This window comes from Pelodiscus sinensis, chromosome 5 (assembly GCF_052426305.1).
Source record: "Pelodiscus sinensis isolate ZL-2025 chromosome 5, ASM5242630v1, whole genome shotgun sequence".
NCBI lineage: Eukaryota > Metazoa > Chordata > Testudines > Trionychidae > Pelodiscus > Pelodiscus sinensis.
The window spans coordinates 114240293-114261211 of NC_143056.1; the positions used below are offsets into that span (position 1 = coordinate 114240293).

Below are 20919 nucleotides of genomic sequence, written 5' to 3' on the forward strand. Positions count from 1 at the left end.
TTTGAAAAAAACTGGATTATTGCACTACAGCCCTTGAAAGTAACGGATCACACATGCAGGATCCTTTGTCTTACTTCAGGTCCAAGAAGGAAGGATACACAGCTCATGATTAATATTCAAGATGGAATTTTTCTATGGAACGAAGCTAGGCATGTTTTTCAGAAGCAGTCAGAAGAAAATTACTGGAGATTTTGGAAGAAAAAAAAAAAGGCTATTTCTTTTACTTTTCTGACAGGAAAAAAACAACCAAAACTGCCATCTTGTATGAAAGAAAGCCTAAAGGAATAAGGGATGTAGGCCCAACTCCAGATTAAGTGACTCATGTCATCTGTATTGAAACTCCTCATGGAGATGTCTTCAGAGTCAGACTCCCCAACAAGAATGAAGAGATTTCCCTCCATCAGACACTTTTCAGAGATACAAGTGGATTTCTTTGGCCTCTCGCAACAAGAGGAAGGTCCCTCAGGCTTTATAGCATGAAAACAGGGCAGTTTGCTTAGGGAATTCTTGTTTTAAGCTCCGTTTGGGTGAAGTGCAGAGGTTGTATACCAGAAAGGGCATTACATTTTGGCTTCCATGAAGGATTTGAGATTGCTTCCTTAGATTAGGGCTGGTAGTATCAGGTTGCTGAGGAGGACAGTGGTAATTAGTCACTTGGGAAGAGAGCAAAATCCATGAATACGGATTATAGAGTGTAACTAGCATCCTAAACAATTCGTTAAGGAAATAGCTTTGTTTCAAGCTTCCATGAGGTGACAGAGTAAGATTTAAGCACCTCAGGATAATTTTTGAGGTTAACATTCCCTGTTCTGTCTAGTTGTTCTTACAAATTTCAAGACTACCAGTGGGTGATATTTGATTGTAATGCCTAGATGGAGTTGGGAAGAGGGGGAGGAACAGTTTTTGCTATGGTCATCTGCAAGGAATCACCTTTCCTGAGTGACAAGATCTAGCACAGAAGACAAGCCTTTATTTTGGGCACCCTGATTTCATTACTTTACTATAAACTTAAAAATGACATAAGAACTGCTATACTTCAAGTAACTGTGTGTTTATTCTTCCTAGTTCTGGACACTGAAGAAAAGATGTTTCCAGATCTCAGCAATATATTATTATAATATGTTTGTTAATTAAAAAGTTGCACAAACTAGAAAGACATATTTGTTTTCAAAGAAAGCATATTCGGCACAAAAACGTAGGAAGAAAACAATTATGCACAAGTTTTATTTATCATTAATTCACCAACACAAAAAAGATTACAGGTAATAGAAAGTGCATTAATAAAAGCTAGTCTTTACCAAAAAGAAAAAGAAAATATATTATTGATTCAAACTATCTTACACTTGAATGATGTAATAATTTATTCTGGGCACCTAATGATTAAAAGAAACTGTGAGACTGTTTCATAAGGAGCCCTACTTCCCAGTTAAAGTCAGAGAGGTCAGTAGAGATCACTGAGTCCAGCAGTCTTTCTTGCCTTCTGCATTAGCGCCCTCAGCTGGAATTGCTTGCGAGACAGAAGACGTACATGCTGGGGAAAAAAGATGATGAAATTTAGTGTAGCTATCAACTTTATGGCCTTCAGAGCAGATATTTTCTGCAATCCAAAATTGTAATACTTGGAATAATCTGAGACCCAAACGTGTATGTTTGGAAATGAATATTTAGACTTTCAGGGCCAAATACTGATTTGAGGAAATCTGAGTAAACAGACTAACTCAAGGTATGCCCCAAAACAAAATACTTTACACTTTTTGCAAACTGCAATACATAGTTCCACAGCACTTTCTTTGCTAAGAAATAGCAATCAAATTAAATTAAGTTTCATTCATGAGGGTTTACTTTTAATGAATTAAGGTAAGTAATCTGGTAAAAACTAAGATTTACGGAAAGCGTAACAAAATAATTTTATCACTGTAGATTACTACTGTGCATCCCATGAGAAGCTAGGATACTTGTAAAAAGCTGGGGTGAAGACCACACTGGTGAAATCAACAACCAGGCTGATTAAGAACCAGATGTTAAATCATTGTTTGGCCTCTTCAGACATAGGATGCTAAAGATGAAGCCCAGTTTTGAAGTCTCTGCCCATATTGGATTGTCAATAAATTTTTATCATTAGAAAAAAGGACCAACGGTATTTATTTCCTGACTGATTGCCTATATAATTTTTTAGTCCCTTAGATGTTGTATTTGAAAAATATAAAAGGAGTATTAACCAAGATGTGTACACAATAATTATCTATAAAAGTCAAATAGCTTTACTATATCCATTTAAATTCAAGCATTTTTAATACTTTGTTTCAAAGTCATTGTGGATTTATTCACCTGCAAAACAAAAGGTGGAGTATCTTCTTGCCCAATGCATGACATTTTTAAAATCTTGATTATTAAACAAAATTTAGCCTATCAACCTTTCTTTCAATATCATGACCTATAAGTTAAGTTAAGACAAGACTACAATCAGCAATTATAAACTCTTTGCTTTTCCTTCCTACCCCTCAAGATGGTCTTTATATGGGTTGGCAAAATGTCTGATTGCTCAGTTAACAGGTCAAAATCAAAAGTCACTGCACAGCTGCAATATACTTCCCATCTAATTAGAAGTATTTCTTACACACAGAGCCAAAAGATGTTTTAAATACTTGTGAATCATCATTCTAATTATTGTTTGCTACCTTTTTATGGGATGGAAAGTCGATCAGATGTAAGTTACAATTCCTGTGTCTAAATTGAGTGAAAGCTTCAAAGCATGCTAAATGCAGAATACAACAATTTAGAGTGCATTTACATCACTGGAAAGCAAAGTGATACCAAAAAATAGAAGCAACTTCAGAGAAATATTTCCTAAACCAGAGGTTCTCAAACTTCATTGCACTGTGATCCCCTTCTGACAACAAAAATTACTATATGACCCTAGGAGGAGTCCCACCTGCCCAATATCTGCTATCTTGGGTGAGGTGTGTGTGTGGTGGTGGGGGGGCGGGGGCAGGCTAAAAGCCAAAGGCTTCAGCCCTGGACAGGGGGCTATAACCTGAGCCCCATCACCCATGGCAAAAGCCCTCAGCTTTGGATCCAACTCCGCACAGTAAGTCTAACACCAGCCTGATGTTCTCATTAAAATGCACCTAGATGTGGGCCTTCCCACATATGCAACTGCCTCCTCATCGAGAGAACCCCCACATCCCTCCTTCCCACCCTCCCTACTCTAGTAACTCTCAGACATACATCATTGCCTTTGCTCTGTCAATGTCCCATGCCCTTACTGCCCACTTATCAGCTTCTCCTGCAAAAGCCTCCATGCTGTCTCCCACATGCCCCTTGTCTTCCTTCAAAAGCCGCACTGAAGACTCATCACTGCCTACAAAACCAGCCCGACAACCACAGTTAAGGAAGCAACTGACAAGCTGTGACTGTCCTCCCCCTTTTTCTATGCTCCCACCTCTATCCATTTTAAAAATAGATCACTACTATATTTATCAAATAAGCTGTATCAAATGTTCACCATATTCATAAATAAATAACTCCATACACAAGCAGTGGTAATGAGCAGATCCTCTTGTATAGAAGAGGCTTGTGTATATCTTTGTCTATACACACACAGTTTGCTTGCCTCAGTAATCAGACAACCTGCAATACCCAACTGAAGTCAATTCCTAATAAACAGGTGTTTTTCATTTTTTGTTCTTTTACTCATCTTTCAGTATCAAGCTATGTTTTGATCCAAAGCAGCCCAAGCATTTAGAGCTCTGCTTGTACTAGAAAATCCGATGCAACGAAGGAAAAGATTAACAACGTGGAGCATTGTGCTATGGGAAATGAGTTGATGAGCTGATTTCATTTCTGTATCCATCCTACTAAACACTCTTAATTGGCTGTTTCAGCATGGCTCAAGGATAGAATGAGAGTGGAGATTAAATGAATATCTGTTCACCATTACACTTGGTTTCTCCAAAATCTGGGTGAAGGTACACTAATAAAGCAGGGTGGGGACACTGGTACTGCAGCATTACATCTGGCCTAGTGACACAGGACTATTCTACAATCCTATTAACTAGGGCCCCCTTTTTTAAAAATGCAGACAATTTTAAACCTACTGGCTTCTCCTTCAGTAAAGAAAAGCAGCAACATTAATAATCTAGGACCAGAGTCACAAAACAGCACCAAAACATTTGTCAAATACATAATTTTTAATGCACCTTCAAAAGTCTTGAGAACCCTACCTTTAAAAAGACATCTAGGTCAATAACCCCCCGTCGCAAAGCTTCTCCTAAGTAAAAGATTGTGTCTTCAATGGCATTTTCCTCTGCATATAAGTTCAGGATCTGTTTGTAAAGAGGAGCTGTTGGAATGATAACTTCATCTATGTCATTATTTTCTGACTGATTTTCCATTTTCTCCAGCGCAGAACTAAGTTCTTCATCCTTCTTCTTCAAAAGTTCAATGTTCTTATCTACTTCAGCCTAAAAAAAAAAAATATTTAAAATGCTTGCTCTGTTAAAGCTCGAGATCTAGCTGACCTCTCAAATTTTACTTTGATGCCCTGCCCCCACGGACTATTAAATAATCATGTAACTGTGAAGTTTTGGTGCTGTTTCATGATTATTCAATTAATTGATACCTAACATCCCCAGTAGGAATAAGAGTGATGTACTTATTTTATACTATTTTGGCTATACCACAATTTGCCAGTTGTCTGGTTGGTTCACATTCTCTATTACAGAGGCAGCTAACGTGAGTAGTGTACATATTGTATCACATTTGTGACTGCCCTCTGGTCTCTTTTGGGGTGAAAAGTGATATATAAATGCTAAATTAAGGAAAGTCTGATAACTCCATAGTTAAGCAGGACAGAAATGCCTCCATTTTGCATTTTAATAACTGAATTTAATTTACAATTTTAGCACAATAACCCTTTAGAGGCTAACCAAAATGTTAATGCACTTCAAGTTACCAAATTAACTATTACAAAGAAAACACTGAAAAATGTTCCTTCCTTTCTGTAATTTTGTCCCATTTTCTTCCCTTTTTCTTAAATCCCTCTAGTTAAAAAAGCATAATCCCCACAAGTTTCAAAATATGGATTACATGTATTTCTGCATCTTTTGATCTTGTAAAGTTAAATCCACAAAAACAGTTATCCCTCTTCATTCAAGAAAACATACAGTTAAATTTTGCCAAGATAGCCTACAGCTGTCTAGTTCTAACAGCTATTCCCATTCTCCAGTGCTGCAGGGCTGTCTTGTAGATTCACTAGCACTGGCTCAATACAGAGACCCTGTGGAAGCAAGATGGCAAGAGGGGTTTGGAAAGGTGATGGCTCCAGGGGAAGAGATGTAGGCCAGAAGCCATAAGAGCATTAGCAAAAATGTACGAGGCCAGAGTGCACACTGCTTATGGAGGCATAATGGCAAGTATCTGATGACAAGTACAACAGGGATGTGTGGGCATGAAAGACAGAAGAAGCTTTTTGTTGTGGAGGATGTGGGCCCTTAGCTTTAGGGTTCAGGATTAGATAGGGAGACTGAGAAAGGGATCAAGTCCAGCATCCCCATGTCATGACACTGGAGACTGAAGTGCTCCTCCGTGCTGTTGCCATAATGTGCCGAAGAACTGGAACAGTGGCAAGCGGGAATGGACTGATTTTGTACTGAGGCACTGACACATGAATGGCTCTTTCTAGTGCTGATGCTACACCTTCCTAATATAGCAAGGCAACAGAACCAGGAGGAGCCCCTGATGTGCCGAAATCTCAGTACAGAGATTTAGGGGCCTGTTCTCCACCTGGTAACTTTAGTTCGCTTCCTTCCTGATACTCCTGTTCAGTCTCCTCCAGCTCACCACAAAGCAGCACCACAGGCAGCTGAAGGAAGGTAAGCAATTACATTCAGTAGGTCATAGGGTGAGTGATGTTATGCCCCTATAGCCCAGTATCCTGTGTTAACAGCAGCCAATGCCTGGTGCTTCAAATGGAATGAACAGAACAGGCAATTATCAAATGGATCCACTCCCTGTTGTCCACTCTCAGCTTATGGCATTCAGAAACTAAGGATATATAGAGCAAGTGATTGGACTCCTGACTATCTTGGCACTAAGCCAATGATGGACCTATCCTCCATAAACTTCTGAATTTTTCTTTGGCTCTACTTATACTTTTGGCCTTTACAACATTCCTGGCAATGAGTTCCAAGTTGACTGTGTTGTTTTAAACTTACTGCCTATTAATTTCACTGGGTGAACCCTGCTTCTTAGGTTCTTTAAAGGACTAAATAAAACATCCTTATTCACCTTGTCCAAAACAATTTATGATTTGATAGACTATCATTATATTCTCTGCTTATATGTCACTTTTCCAAGTCCCAGTCATCTTAATCTCCCCTTACATGAAAGCTGTTCCATATCCCTAATCATTTCTGTTGCCCTTCTCTATACCTTTTTCAATTCCAATGTATCATTTTTAAATGGGGAAATCAGACATGTATGCAGTATTCCAGTTAAGAGTGTACCACTGATTTTTACAGTGGCATTAAGATGTTTTTCTGTCTTGTCTATCCCTTTCCTAATGGTTCTTAACATTGTTAGCTTTTCTGACTCCTGCTGCACATTGAGCAAATGTTTTCAGAGAACTATCCATGATGATGCCACAATTTCATTGTTGAGTGGTAACAGCACTAAATTTCCATCAATTTTTTACATAGGCAAGATAATATGTTCCAATACTTTGGATTTATCAACACTGAACTGTCATCTGCCATTTTGTTGCCCAGCCACCAAGTGTGATGAAATCCCTTTCTAACTCTTCACAGTCTGCTTTGGACTTATCTTGAAAAACGGTGTGTCGTCTAAATTTTGCCACCTCATGTATCTTTTTTCCATATTATTTATGTGGGGGAGAAGAGAGAAGACAAAAGATCAGAGAGATGGCAGGAAGAACAGAACTCCACTATAACCATATATTAGTCATCAGAAATGGGATGTGTGGGGGATAGTAAGCAGGTTAAGAAATGGGATTGTGGAAAAGGTGTTGGAGTGAAAAAGATAGAAAAAAAGAAGCTGACACTGAAGAACCACCTGGCTTTGATGTTTAATTAATTTAATACAACAGTCTGACATATAAGCCATCCATTTTAATATACACTAATAACATTCTGAGATGCTTCTAAAATTATTACTAAATCTCATCTATGAACCAGGAAGGCCTAGATTACTGAAAACTTAGTTAATGTCATGCACCTTGCCAGTTTCACTGACAGGACTGCAAAAACAATGCCTAGTATAAATTTCCCTAATGCTAAATAAAATACAAAACTGGATATTCTGGACAGCGAGTTGAATAGTCTTGACTCCATTTCCATCCACTCTTCTTGTACTGTGTCACACACACACCCCGCTCAACTCAAAAAAAGGTGACATTTTAAAACTGACATATTGGAAGGAAACATCCATTATGCTCAAAACAGACTGCACACATACATGGGTCAGTTCACTTTTGGAAATCAAGATATATGGCATTGCTTTCTCCATTAGCTTACCACTTCCTGGTCTAAACGAGTTACCATCTCTTCCAGTTTTTGGTGACCTTTTTTCAGGTCTTCTTCTGTCCGCTTCAAGGCATTGAGCTCAGCTTGTGCACGATCCATTTCCTCTTTCATTCGCCATCTCAATTTATCACTCACTGCGGAAATGAGAGATGCTCGAATGGTATCCTCGCTGATGGTACCATCTCTGCTGGGACCTGCAGAATAAAATTCACAAGCACAAAATTATCACTCACTCTTCTGGATTGCTTTGTTAAGGGGCCATTTGACAGAAAGTGTTTAAATCCCTGCATCTGGCTTTAAGAATATAAGATAAGAACATAAAATGAATTTTCCCATGTCAGTTAATTTTCAGAAGCAATGCAGAGGTCACAATGAAATGCAGAAAACCACACATGAATTAAATGTAAAGGTGTATCCATGCACTCAAGCTCATATTAAAATCTAACCATGCTTTCATTTCTCAAAAGGAACTGACCATCTCATCACTATGGAGTGCAGTTGAAATCCACAAACCGTTTCAATTTCTAACTAAAGGCTGAATTTATGGCAAACTCCAGTGAAGCTTAGTATAAAAGGTAACATTCAAATACTATGATTATAACAGCAGGCCTATGAATGTGCATTTGTCTTCAGAGACTCTGTAGTTTGAAACTTTCTATCAACAAGGACGCCTAGTAAACAGCCAGAAGTAAATGGATACACCCCACAAATGATATTATAAACTTATTTATGAACACAGCAGACTGCTTTTCTATCATAATATAACCTTTGATTGGTGCTTTCGACACTGAAAAAGGAGAAAAGAATGAATGAGCAATAATAGAAATCACATCCAAGACAAATGTTGGTTTATTTTTGATGTCTTCAATTACACACAGATTGTTTCTTGAAACCTTTATGATTCTCTATCAGTACTTTTAAATGTCCTAAATCTTATTACATAGTAGATTCTCATCTAATTCAAATATAAATCTAAATATAACATTTCAATTATGCACAAAAATGCTCCCAATTGAAAAGTCTCTTTCCTTAGAGGTAGGTATAAAGCAATTCTTAAAGTACAACCGTCACAAATATGCTTTCTAATCTGCAGTTTTCCTAATATGCTTTCTAATCTGCAGTTTTCCCCATTGTCTTCATGCAGATTAGGTTGTCTTGCACATGTCCTTTTGGTTTAACATGGAATCTTTATACATACAAATACTGTCACACTTCATTTAACTCAACATTATTTCCATTAACGCTATTAAAAAAAGCTGTTTTCGGTAAATACTTGTATGTTTATAGCATGAATTATTCATGTCACACTAACACCAACAAATATTAGTAACAGCGCTTTAGTATGAAAATTGTATTTTACCTTAAACATCAACTCAAAGTGCCCCACAGCTTTCATATGCAGCCATCCATCTTTTTCCTTTTTCCTTTGATCTTTAAAATTAAAACTCTTCTTTTTGAATTACAATCTTTGCCTGGTTACTAGTCTTTTTCTTTAAAACGATTAATCTACTTAGGTGACAGTGAGCATCCATAAAAGACATGAAATTGCTTGTCCCACTATCTAAGTATTGGTGTGACTGGTCCATTCCCAAATTCAGCTATTTTTAGAATAGCCGGTCCAATGAACAATAAAGTAAACCGTTGTACGTTTCCATCTACTCTTCCTAAAGTCTCTCGGCCTGCTTTGTTCTATTGGCTACTGTTTTGTTCACTGCTTAGGGCATCCAATTCCGTAATGTCCCTTCGGAACACAGGGTCCGGTCCCAGCCTCTCCTTCCTGTTTCCTCAGATTTCACTTTCTGGTTCATCGTCTCTTGTGAGGACACGACTATTTTCTCTAGGGATATATTCTTTTTTCAGGAGTTTTGCTTCCCGCCTTCCATATTTCTTCACTCGTTCTAGTGGCTAATCTCACTGAAGGCAGGTTCACACAAACTTCTTTACTTCAAAACCCAGCCGTCAGGTACTGAAAATTCATTCTCTTTCCTCCGGATGATGGAGAAGTTCAGAATTGCTGAGACTCCTTTAATTTTCCTGTTCATTACTGCAGCCAGTTTCTTATAAAGTTAAAATTAATAGTCCAAACATAACATTCATCATGTGCACAGTTCCTCTCCCAAGAGTCTCTCCTCTTCTCTCTAAAAATGTATAGCTGAGCACATAAGGCAGAATGGGCAACTACCAGAGTATTCCATCTGTATAATGAACTACGTATCAGTTAATACTCTGATTCTTAACACGCGCAGGCATATACACACTTTTCACAAAAGTCTGCACAACATTGAATTTTAAAAAAATGTCACAGTTCATTTTGATCACTCAAGTATATATCTGACAAAACTTGCCAAACATTGCCTATATTTAGTTTTTCAAATATCTTGAAAGAAAGCTCTTGAAAACAAAAACAAACAAATAAAGTACTAATGATTGAGACTGTTTCTTGTGGGATTATTGACCAATTGGGAGATATACATTTTAACTCCTGATTTTAGCGGTCAATTTCAAGGAAATGCCCTGCATTCGTTCCACCACTGCAATTTTATTAGTATTCTTCTCATTAACAATGTTTGTCAACTTAAGCACAAACATATTACAAAAGAGAACAAACAAAAGCATAACAACATACAATTGTTTGGACCTGAATATAGTGCAAGATAAAAGTATATTTTGGTCCTTCCTATCCACCCCAAGCAAAAAGATCAAAACTATTTTAAGTAAATTCTAGTGAATTACAAAGGGACAGTGAAAGTCAAAAAAACAACAAGCAGGAACAAGATCCAATGCCTATGGGATATAAAGTAAGCAGTAACCTTTCCTAAACTATTAAGTTGCTCAGACATACAGAAGAGGAGATACAATAGTTGTACAATATTCATTTAAAAGTTGATATAATTGGAAAAGGAGGACTGCCCAAGATTTCCTTACTCCCTAAAAAATCGGGATGGTAAAATGTATTTTTGTGTAAATTTTTCAGCAGATACCTGTTTACACGCAAGGTGGGGTCAGGGGGGAGGCGGTGCTCGTGGAGAGCAGGCTTTTAAGCTGATAGAGGTAGCGGGGGGAGAGAGGGGAGGCCTGTAACTGAGAGGTCCATTCATTAACTGTGTCCTCGGATACATGTTCATATCCCTACTACGGAAATGCTGAACATATCATGTACATGTGACTGGATAGGGTTAAGGGCCGAAAATTCTCTGAGCCAGTTGATTTCAGACAAAAATGGTTAAAAAACATGTGTCTCAGAGGCTGCAGTTTTATCGACAACTCACCTTAGAAAATCATCAATTTTTAATTAATTATTGCATAACAAGATAAATGTTAATTTTATATCCAAGGACACTGAGGAAAATATAGCAATGGTATAATATGAAGTTACCAGTCAGGGTGTCACACTACATATCTAACATTAGGGGTTGATTCTTAATAAAATTACTTAATAGCTATTAAAAATTTCCAGAAGTTTATCTCCTGGTTATATTATTTTATTTGGCTCTCTCAGATAACCATTTTTGCTTTATTCACACATTCTAGATATAATTAGCCAACTGTAAGATGTTTCTGTATAAATTAATTATACAATTAACTTCTATTATAATTCAGTTAAGATATCTAGTTAATCTGGGAAACAAAAGTATGTGGCTAGCTGCAGCTTGACTCCAGCTACTCTAACTCATAGGTGTCATATAATTCAAGAAAATGTATAAACTCCGATGTTTCTTATACAGTTTACTGTATAATTACATTCAATATATCAACATCCGTTTCCATATATTTTGCAAAAAAGGTTAGATACTATGTAAAAGACAGAAAATTGATATGTGCTATGTAATAATCATGATAATTAACTTGGGATGAATAATCAATATTATTATTAAACAATATAAATTGATATTACCATAGAGAAGTGATTACTAGATGTGTGACCTGTAAATTAAAGTTACTAAGCAAATATTTTCACATGGAAATGTCAACGATCATGTAAATGAATTCCGCTAAAATTTTCTTAGTCACTTTCTTTGATCAAACATTAAATGCATTAGCCTTTCAATGGATTAATAGTATTGTTTGCAGATCACACTTTGAGAGCAAATAGTTATATGTCCTCTGCTAAACAAATTAACGTACATATTTAAAAATAGAAGTAAAACTTCTCAATTTGTTGGGGCAAAGTGTTGGGGGGTGTGTGTGTGTGTGTGTGTGTGTGTGTGTGTGTGTGTGTGTGTGTGTGTGTGTGTGTGTGTGTGTGTGTGTGTGTGTGTGTGTGTGTGTGTACACACGCACACACACACTTTTTTATTATTTATTTATATAAAATAAATAAAATGCAGTAAACTTCAGGCTTTCCAATTTCATGTTGATATTCCTGCACTGTAAAAGTAATCATTCTAGTCTCCATTACAAATCACTTCAAAATCTATTAAAGAACAATACAAAGTTTTGTAATTTCGGTTTACTTCTTGTTTACATTTAAATACTTTGAGATACACTGAACCTCAATCGTAGCAAGAAGAATCACTGTAGAAACCTGTGCAACTGGACTCTGCAAACCTTTTCATGGCTGAACTCTGTATAGTTCTTAAGTCCAGTGGCTGCAAGGAAAACTTCAGAAAAGAGAAAATACCTAAGGAAACCATTTAACACAGCAGGCAGCTCATGTATATTTCCAAGGGAGAGAGGCAGTGGGAACCTGCAACAGCAGGGACCAAAGCAGTCCCCGTTGGCGCGGGTTCCCCTGTGCCTCTTCTTTTGAAATGCGCAAGAGCCGCAGGCGGCTCTTGTACATTTCAAAGAGAGAGGAGCAGCAGTTGGGACTGGCACAAGTGGGACTGTGTCAATTCCCGCTCACACCATTTGCCCACTGCCTACCTGTCTGCCTTGCCCCCAGTGGAGTCGGTGATTGGGGGGGGGGGGAGAACTGGTTTTAAGCCAGCTCCCCCCAGACCAAGCTCGTGCTCTGCCCCCCTCGCCTCTTTCTGATAGAGGCAGCAAGGAGGTGGGAGGGAGAAGCAACTAGTCAAGATCCTACTAGACTACTTGATAAGCATTTGCTTATTGGGTAGTCAACTAATTACTTACATCCCTACTACAGCTACCCAACTGAAACCAGCATAACTGGGAGAAAAAAAAAAACCCAACCACATGCAATCCCTATACAAACTCACCAAACTCTGCTAAATGAGTCAAATGTATACACCCTCATCCAGGTCAACAGACTAAAGATGAATCAGATGTTTTTAAGCTTAGTCATTTTTAGTTATAACAAACATCAAAAGAGCAGAAAACTTTTCAAGCAGTAAAACTTCATTTTTAGAACTCTGTTCCTGTCAATGAGTCACCATATCTATCCCATACATATTAGAAAGATGTACAATTTATAAAATCAGAACCAAAGTTAATGATCAATACTAGCTATTTCCAGAAAATCCCTTGTTTAGGATATTTTTGTAACATGACATTTTAATAATAAGCAAGGAGGGAAAAAGTCAGAGAAGGGCATCTTAACCTTAAAAATGAAGATTCCCATGACAAAACACTAATGAAATATAGGAAATAGTAGATTCCTACTAATTCCTTGCACACGTAATGTACCATTTTAGACTAATGTCAATGTGGCTCCTTATAGAGCATGAACCTGTAACATTTTCTGTCACTTCCATAATTAGCTCAGCTTTGGGAAGATTCTATGGCACATAGCCATTAATCCCTGAGAGCACTCAGACACTTAACCTTTCTGTGTAGAGTCCGATTTCACAAGTGACCTTACAGCAACTTCAGATTTGTAACAGAATCAGGACAAGACTAAAAACACTACTTTAAAGAAATTGATATTAAGCTCGCTAACCCAAAAGGCCTATTTAAATGACATAGAACAAGTTAAACCTCTCTTGTCCAGCACTCTCAGGACCTGACCAGTGCCAAATAAGAGAATTTTCTGAACTACAGAAGGTCAATATTGTCTAGCAGCATTACCAGTGCTTCCACTGCTTACTGGGCTCTTACAAGACATTTAGAGGTAAACAACAGCACAGAACTCTGAGAGCCAGGACTGGTGACTAAACAAATTTTATGGGACTGCAGGAAACCGGGCCACACCCATGATAAGTGGCCATCCAGCTAACAAAAGTCATGCCAGACCACGGATATTGCCAGACCAGAGAGTGCCATATTAGAGGTTCAATCTGATTCATACAGAATGTTATGCTTATAAATGTGATCTAACTGGACATTTAATAATTTTTCATCTCTACAAGCCACACCACTATAGCAGCAGCAAACAAAAATTCTCTATGTAAAAAAATAAGATATGCAATTGAGAAAGTTATCACTTCATTCCTAAAACTGGCTTGGGACTACCTACTTGAGAACATCTCTGTTCTCCTGCCATTTGACACAACTGTCCCCCTAGCCTGTGAGAATGTGCTGAGCTGAGTGTTGCTTTGGATGATAGCCCAGCCAAAAGGGAGAAACAGGATGAGTTCAGCAGGGAGGAGCAGGCTATAACCCTTATGCTGACAGCTGTGTTCCAAACGGAGCTGCAGCCTGACTCTTCAAAGAAAGTGAGGGCTGCTGTAGCCAGTCCCAGTTCTGAAAGCCCTCTTCTCTGAGGAATGCAGGAAAATATTCTTGTGGAATAAACGACTCCTTTCTAGGGAATAATTTCCCCCAGGGGAGTGGAGACTAGGGGTACCAGAAGACAGTGGTGCCCCAAAAGTATCACCTTTATCTGTTTAATTTCTAACATGCCATCCATTTTTTCAGGGCATCTGGGGAGCCAACACACAAAACAGAGGCTGTTGCATCATTTTAACTGGCCTGGAGTTTTAAGGTAGTCAAAAATAATCTAAATTTGATTCTTAAAGGGGGAAAAACCACTCAAGGTTAGTGTGTAGCAGCCAAGATGCCACTACCAATAGTAGAGGAATCTTTTCGAAGCATGACCATGGATACTGTGGGACCCAGACTGTAAGAAATGTGTACTAGGAATAATAGATTATACTATTTGCTATCCAGCAGGACTGGCAACTCTGCTCTCTAAAGGCAAACAGATCCTGATGCTCTTGCCAGTTTTCAGCAAGGTAAGCTCTTCCCCCAGCAAGCTCCTCATGAATTTATTTTGATATCAATCCCTCACCAGGGCTTGGGGGAGAAAAAGGAGGTCAAAACCTCATGGGCCTCTGCATATCACTCTCAAGCCAAAGAACTAATGAAAATATTTAATAGGACACTTGATGATGATGGAAATATTTGTACATTAGCAGTCAATTGACCGGGGCAAGTGTTTACTGCATCTCCTATTTGCCTAGAGACCAATTTTCTAATAATCCAGTTTCCCCTTCTACACTGCTCTTTGGAAGGAGGAGGTGGAACCATAGAAGCCACGTGAGGGACCAGTGTGAGCCTAAAACCTCTCAAGGAGGAAGCAGTGGAGTATATTTTCCTTTAATGAAAGCCTTGCAGAATTTCTGGGTTTTGCACACAAGAACCTAGTTAAAGCCCTAGGACATACATATTGTCTGATCTGACCACATAACACAGGCCACATCAAATGGGATAGAGAATGAAGTTATGGCACTCATTCCAACATGGCAGAATCAACTTCAAGCTACCTGGCAGAAGCTCTTGAAAATCATCAAGAAGTTCAGAGAGAAAAATCATTGTGTCAAGCCGGTCTAATGCAAGATGCACACAAGTGATCTGACAGCTCAGAAAATCCTACTACCTCATTAAACAGTGGTGCATGTATAGCTGCTAATAATCAATTAAACTAGTTGTCAGGTTCTTTTAAACCAATTTGCAATACATAATCAAGTATAAAATTATTTCCATTTCCACTGGCATGAAACAGGCAGATTAACTGTGGATCTACTCATGCTTAACTATACTGGAGCGGACCCTCCATTATAATACAGATACGGTATAGAAGTACTGAGACGGGTACTCATCAATGGATATTACAGTTGTCCATGGGTGTGCCTAAACATATAGAATGAGTAAAAAAGGGGAAATTTCAGCCAAATGGAACTTCTCAGAAGGCTTTAACAGTTTGAAAACATGGCCTTAAAATGAAGAGCTTTTTCCAGCCATAAATATAATGCAGTTAGTACACAGCAATTGAAGAGCAAAAATCAAGTGAGATTACTTTAAAGAGCAACCTGAACTAAACTCTTGAACCCTGTCAAAAATATGTTAAAGTAAAATATTGATGATTAAGTATAAAAAGACCAGCAGGATATGGCTACAATTAAAACAAAGATGACAGGCTGTATTTATCTCTTGCCCTAAAGATGTAGGAGAGGCCTCAAGGAACCCTTCATCCTATGACAAGTGTCAGGGCAATCTCCATTCCCACGCTTCGGGAAGCTAAGGGGCTCTTGCTACATTTCAAAAGCAAAGCATATGAAGAGCATGGAGCCAGCGGGGGACTACTTGAGTTGCCTGCTTGGCCCCGTGCAGCGCTTCTGCCTTTGGAACATAGCAAGGGCTCTTGCTACACATCAAATGTGGAGGTGCCCTTATCAACTAATCAAATAGTCAATGCAAATTCCATCAACTATTCGATTAGTTGATTAATTTAAATTTAATATTCCTACATTGTCCCCTACTTCAGTTAGCAGCTAAATGCCAGAATCTAGCTAGAAGGGTACAATTATGAAGGAACTATTTGATCAACCCTGGATATGAATATCTCCCAAGCAACAAGGGCTAATGCAAATCAATGCAAAATTGCAAATATATGTTCAATATGTACATGTCAACAAACTTCCAATGACCAGCTTCTAGCTCCAGATCAGCTTTGAAGGTACACATTCAGGAAAAGAACACATCAGAAAACAGATGGTTGAAACAGGCATATATCTTTGTTGTTAATGAACAGAAAACTCAAACCACCTATTTTTGAGAAAATCAACAAAAATAACGGATGCTAAAGAAACTACTGTAATCTGAATAATCAATATATTTGGGCTCTCTTTTGAGATATTGTATCCTGATTAGATAAATAGGTTACTTACACACAGACTAGGACAGAAACTCTAGCAGAATTCTGCAAACTAAAACAGATCTTGCAGAAGATGTTTACATATGCAGTGTTCTTACAAGCACACTTAGGCAAAATTGAACAAACACTCCTGACACGACAATGGTTTCTGCAAACTAATCTCAATAACTCCAAGAATACTATCAAGTCTAGAGAATACAAAAGAAACCTCTACATTCTCCACTGCTACCACTTAATAGCAAACAACAACATTTACAATATTATACACTAGGGATGTTAAATATCGAGTAATTGACTAATTGAATAGTCGATGCATTTTCGATAGGGCACCTCTGCCTTTAAAGGCACCTCTGCACTTCAAAGGCAAAAACGCTGGGTAGAGCCTGGGGTCAGCCGGCGACTCCCATGCTGACCCCGGGACTGCATATATCGCTGCTGCTTTGAAATGCCACAGGGAGCCTGGCATCATCAGGCTCCTCACAGCATTTCAAAGTGGCAGTGACCTGTGGAGCCCGTGATCAGCTAGTGACTCCCCCGCTGACTCCGGGCCCTGGCCCCAGGCTTTACGCAGCACTGCCACTTTGAAGTACCCCCCTCTTCTCTCCCTCTCGTTGCTTCCTCTTTCTGATAGAAACAGCAAGGCAGGGGGAAGTGACTAATCGTTCACATCCCTACTATACACCTTATATACTACATTTTGACCTAAGGTTAAAAAATATAAACCAACAGATACTCAGCCACAGTGACTGCAAAATACTGTCTGTCTGCCTTAACAAAAACTGTATCAACAAAGTCATATTCAACTCTCAAATGTGTGGTCAGGCTGAACAATTTATATTAGAGCTGCCGCCTTTTTATAAAGAAGTCTTGAGAGGTATTTAATTTTGATGTGCTTTTAAACTTTTTTAAATATACACACTAAGGTTGAAAATTATGAAATTATTTTTAGTATTAAGTAACATTTCAACAGACTGGAGTTAGAAGTCACAAAGACACTTGATCTCAAAATAGAAATTTGTAAACTCTCATCCTTCCATGCCACGTGTTCATTAAAATACCACAAGATGACTAGAAAGTAAAGGCTACAACTTTATTTATAAAGCACAATCACCAAATTATACAAATTGAATGCATTAATCATCAACCTCATCCAAAATCAAAGATATAAATATGACTGTAGACCTTGCCAAAGTGTAGGTATTTCCACAGGGAACATTCTAGTCCAAATGGAGGTACCAAATTTACTTGTGTCATATGTGCTGGAAGTGCTTCTAAGTCACTAATATGTATGTACTGAGCAGAACCCTTCCTAATACGTGAGGAAGTCAGTCCCAGTTTCTCCTAAAGCTACATATTTGTCCTGTACAGGACAGAAACCTTCAGAGATTTTCAAGAACAGAGATTAATATTCAGATAAACTTTTTCCAATGTTCCCACCCCCAAGCATCACCAAACTAATGTTCAGGCTACACAACATCTTGTATTCTATTATTGTTGCCTTCAAGTACAAGCCTATAGTGTTTTCCACTAAACCGTGGCTTCCTCATTCCTCCTCCAAAAAGTTGGTAAGACTGGAAATTTGAGTAATATAAAGTCAGAATAGTGAAGAACAAAAACAATCCTCTACTCCTAATACTCACCTCTCCAATACCTCTGACGAGTGTCCTTTTGCAGGCAATCCCCTGCATAACCAAAACCTTTCTGGGTGAAGACTGATTAAAGAGAAAATGGGGTGAAGGGGCACCTGGTAAAGTTAAAGCAGTTCCTTTCTCAAGCCTGGCAAAAAGGAATTTTCAAATGCAACTGTCTCATCAAGGTGCTAGCAAAATACTGTCAGGAGCCTTCATTTAAGAAAATAAAACTGGTTCCTTGAGTCCATTGACCAAAACTACCTTAAATACAAATTAATGAATGTTATGAATGATATCTTGACAATAGGGAGTGAGACAGGAGAGTAGATGGAGATTTTTGAAATATTAATATTTTTACAAAATTTAATTTTATAAATCTTAAATATGCAGAATAATATCTGCTAACACGTTTCACAATATTTTGATTTTTTGTAGCTCACCGCTCCCAACAAAAAATTTTTAGAGTGCTGGTTGGCTATGCGCAAAAAGTAAGTTGTAAATCAGGCCCCAAATTTTTTTCCCCCTACAACAGACAGATAAATATATTTCAACAATTACTGGAAGGAAAATGCTGCAGTTTTCTACATGATCACTATATTAAAGAGATACTGTCAAGCAATTTATAGCAATTTCAAGACAGAAAAAAACCCTGAGTTTCTAGTGAATCAGGCAGTTTCAAATAAGAAGAAAATCTACAATGTGAGAAAGTTTTAAAAAGGCCTCAGTTCTGGAGGAGCAAAATAAAAGCAAAAATGCCTCTTTTTTGCCTGGTTTTGGAGCCATCACATATTTTTGCCAGAGCTACATTAAAAAACAAAGATATTGGGGCAAGCAAAAAATTGTTAAAGGATCTGTTTTCAATCTTTAAAAAATACTATATTTTAACAACTTCAAGTCTATAAAAATAGTTGGTTATGTAAAAAGGACATTATGTCAAGAGTCTATACCTTCACAGTAACAATGCTGAACTTCTACAGTAACTGTCAACTGAACTGTGAAATGTCCCTCTGAGGTAATCATTTTGTATTTTACAGACAGGCAAACAGAGGTATGGAGAAATTAATTGACTTATTTCCAAAATAAATCAAATAAATAGAACCCAAAAGTCTCAACTCTCAAGTGCTCTGCTGTGCCAGACAACCTCTCTTCTGAATTTACATACCTTTAAAGCTGCTTATTATGCCAGTAAATGTCATCCTGACTGTGCCCATATAGTTAGCATTATTGTATCTCTAATAATAAAATGCTTCAGAAAATTCATTTATTATATGTTCAGTCCTACGACAAATCTACCTACTATTTAATGATTTTGCACACAGAAAATAGTGTATTAAAAGAGGGGCCAAAACTATTCAGCAATGACCCTCTTCACAAATTATATAAATTAATCAAATGAAGCTCAAAATAAAGTGTTAAGTAGACCTTGCAGAACAACAAACCTTAGTATCTGGGAATAACATTTCATTTTAATAGCAGGATAGCAAATATTCTGTGCCATGTGCTAGAAACACTATCAGCCTCTGAAATGTATTCAGTAAGCAGTATTGCTTCCCACACACGACAGGTAGTAAATCCAAACACTACCAAACTATCCCCATATATTGGGAATCCTCTTATGGTTTATTCCCTACCCCTGGTGAGGTTCCTACTTGTCAAGAACATGGCTAATAATGTCAAACATCCTCCAAAGTCAAATCAAAGTCTCCAAAACACTCAGTAAATCCAGGTTGAAGACATCAGTACCACTCTGAGATAAGAGGACACCATCTAGATGGAATAAACCTGGAGACTCTGGTACAAGAGAATCATGTTTGATCACACACCCTCCAATAAACCTAATAAAGTTGCCAACTTCCCTATTGAGCTTTCTTCTGTTCTTATCCATTAATTTATATGACTCTTCTTGGTTCCATGCCTTTCTTGGCACAATGTTTGACCAGACCAGAATGACATTCTTGAATGTGTGCTTGATAAATCCTAAATCTTTCTTCATTCGGATTATAATATCCACATACTTTGTTGTCCCCAGATCATTTCCTCCCAGGTGTATCACCAGCACATCAGGATCTGGCAGACTCCTTCGTGCATGAAACAGAGTGGGTATTAACTGATCCCACATCATGCCGCTCTTTCCTATCCAGTGCAATTTGGCATCCTCCACTCGAATGCCCAGTTGTGGGCCAAAGCTTCTTGAGAGTGCCCGTTTTTCTGCCCAGAAAACATACGAATGACCACAAATCCATACCTGCTTCTGCTTTCTTCTGGCATCTGCTATTAAAAGAACACAAACAAATATTAATGCTTTTGTCTGGTCTGCACCTCTATAAACTTTGTGGCCTAATAGCCCCTCAGCTCTCTTAAATGTGGCTCACTCTGTCAAACTCCATATTTTGGAAAAGCCAAGACCACAATGGAGATAGATGCATATATCCTAAATGTGTCATACTCAACCATAATTTGGGAGACCAAGTCTTCTTCCAATATCTGTTTAGACAAATGTTCCCTCCATATGCATCAAGAAAAAGTTACCTTCCTTCAGACGTCTTTGCTGGTAATTAGTGCCTGTACTCGATATAAAATCTATAGAAGGCAATCCATGTTCATGTCCCTTTGGAATGGTCCCACATTGGCAATATATATTCATTGTCTCCTATAGGGATGAAGGTCCTGAAATACACTAGGTCTTGCCAAAGCTTGAGAACTCGCAGACTTGCACAACCTCAAACCACCCCTCCCACACCAAACCATC

At 38.1% G+C, this 20919-nt stretch overlaps 1 protein-coding gene across 3 annotated transcripts in view; it reads right to left on the bottom strand.

Moving 5' to 3' along the window:
• Positions 1 to 1196: 1196 nt before the first annotated feature.
• Positions 1197 to 20919, bottom strand: part of TSG101 (tumor susceptibility 101) — a 44534-nt gene continuing 24811 nt past the window's right edge. Inside the window, exons 8-10 of one of the 3 annotated variants that reach the window (XM_075928110.2) lie at positions 7533 to 7735; positions 4224 to 4463; positions 1197 to 1531 (exon numbers count right to left, since the gene is read on the bottom strand). In XM_075928110.2, coding sequence (XP_075784225.1) covers positions 1442 to 1531; positions 4224 to 4463; positions 7533 to 7735 — 533 coding nt within the window. In that variant the 3' untranslated portion in view covers positions 1197 to 1441. Of the gene's footprint in view, positions 1532 to 4223; positions 4464 to 7532; positions 7736 to 8901; positions 20442 to 20919 lie in introns of those variants that run through there. The other 2 variants (XR_016349709.1, XR_012903653.2) reach the window with 2 other exon arrangements.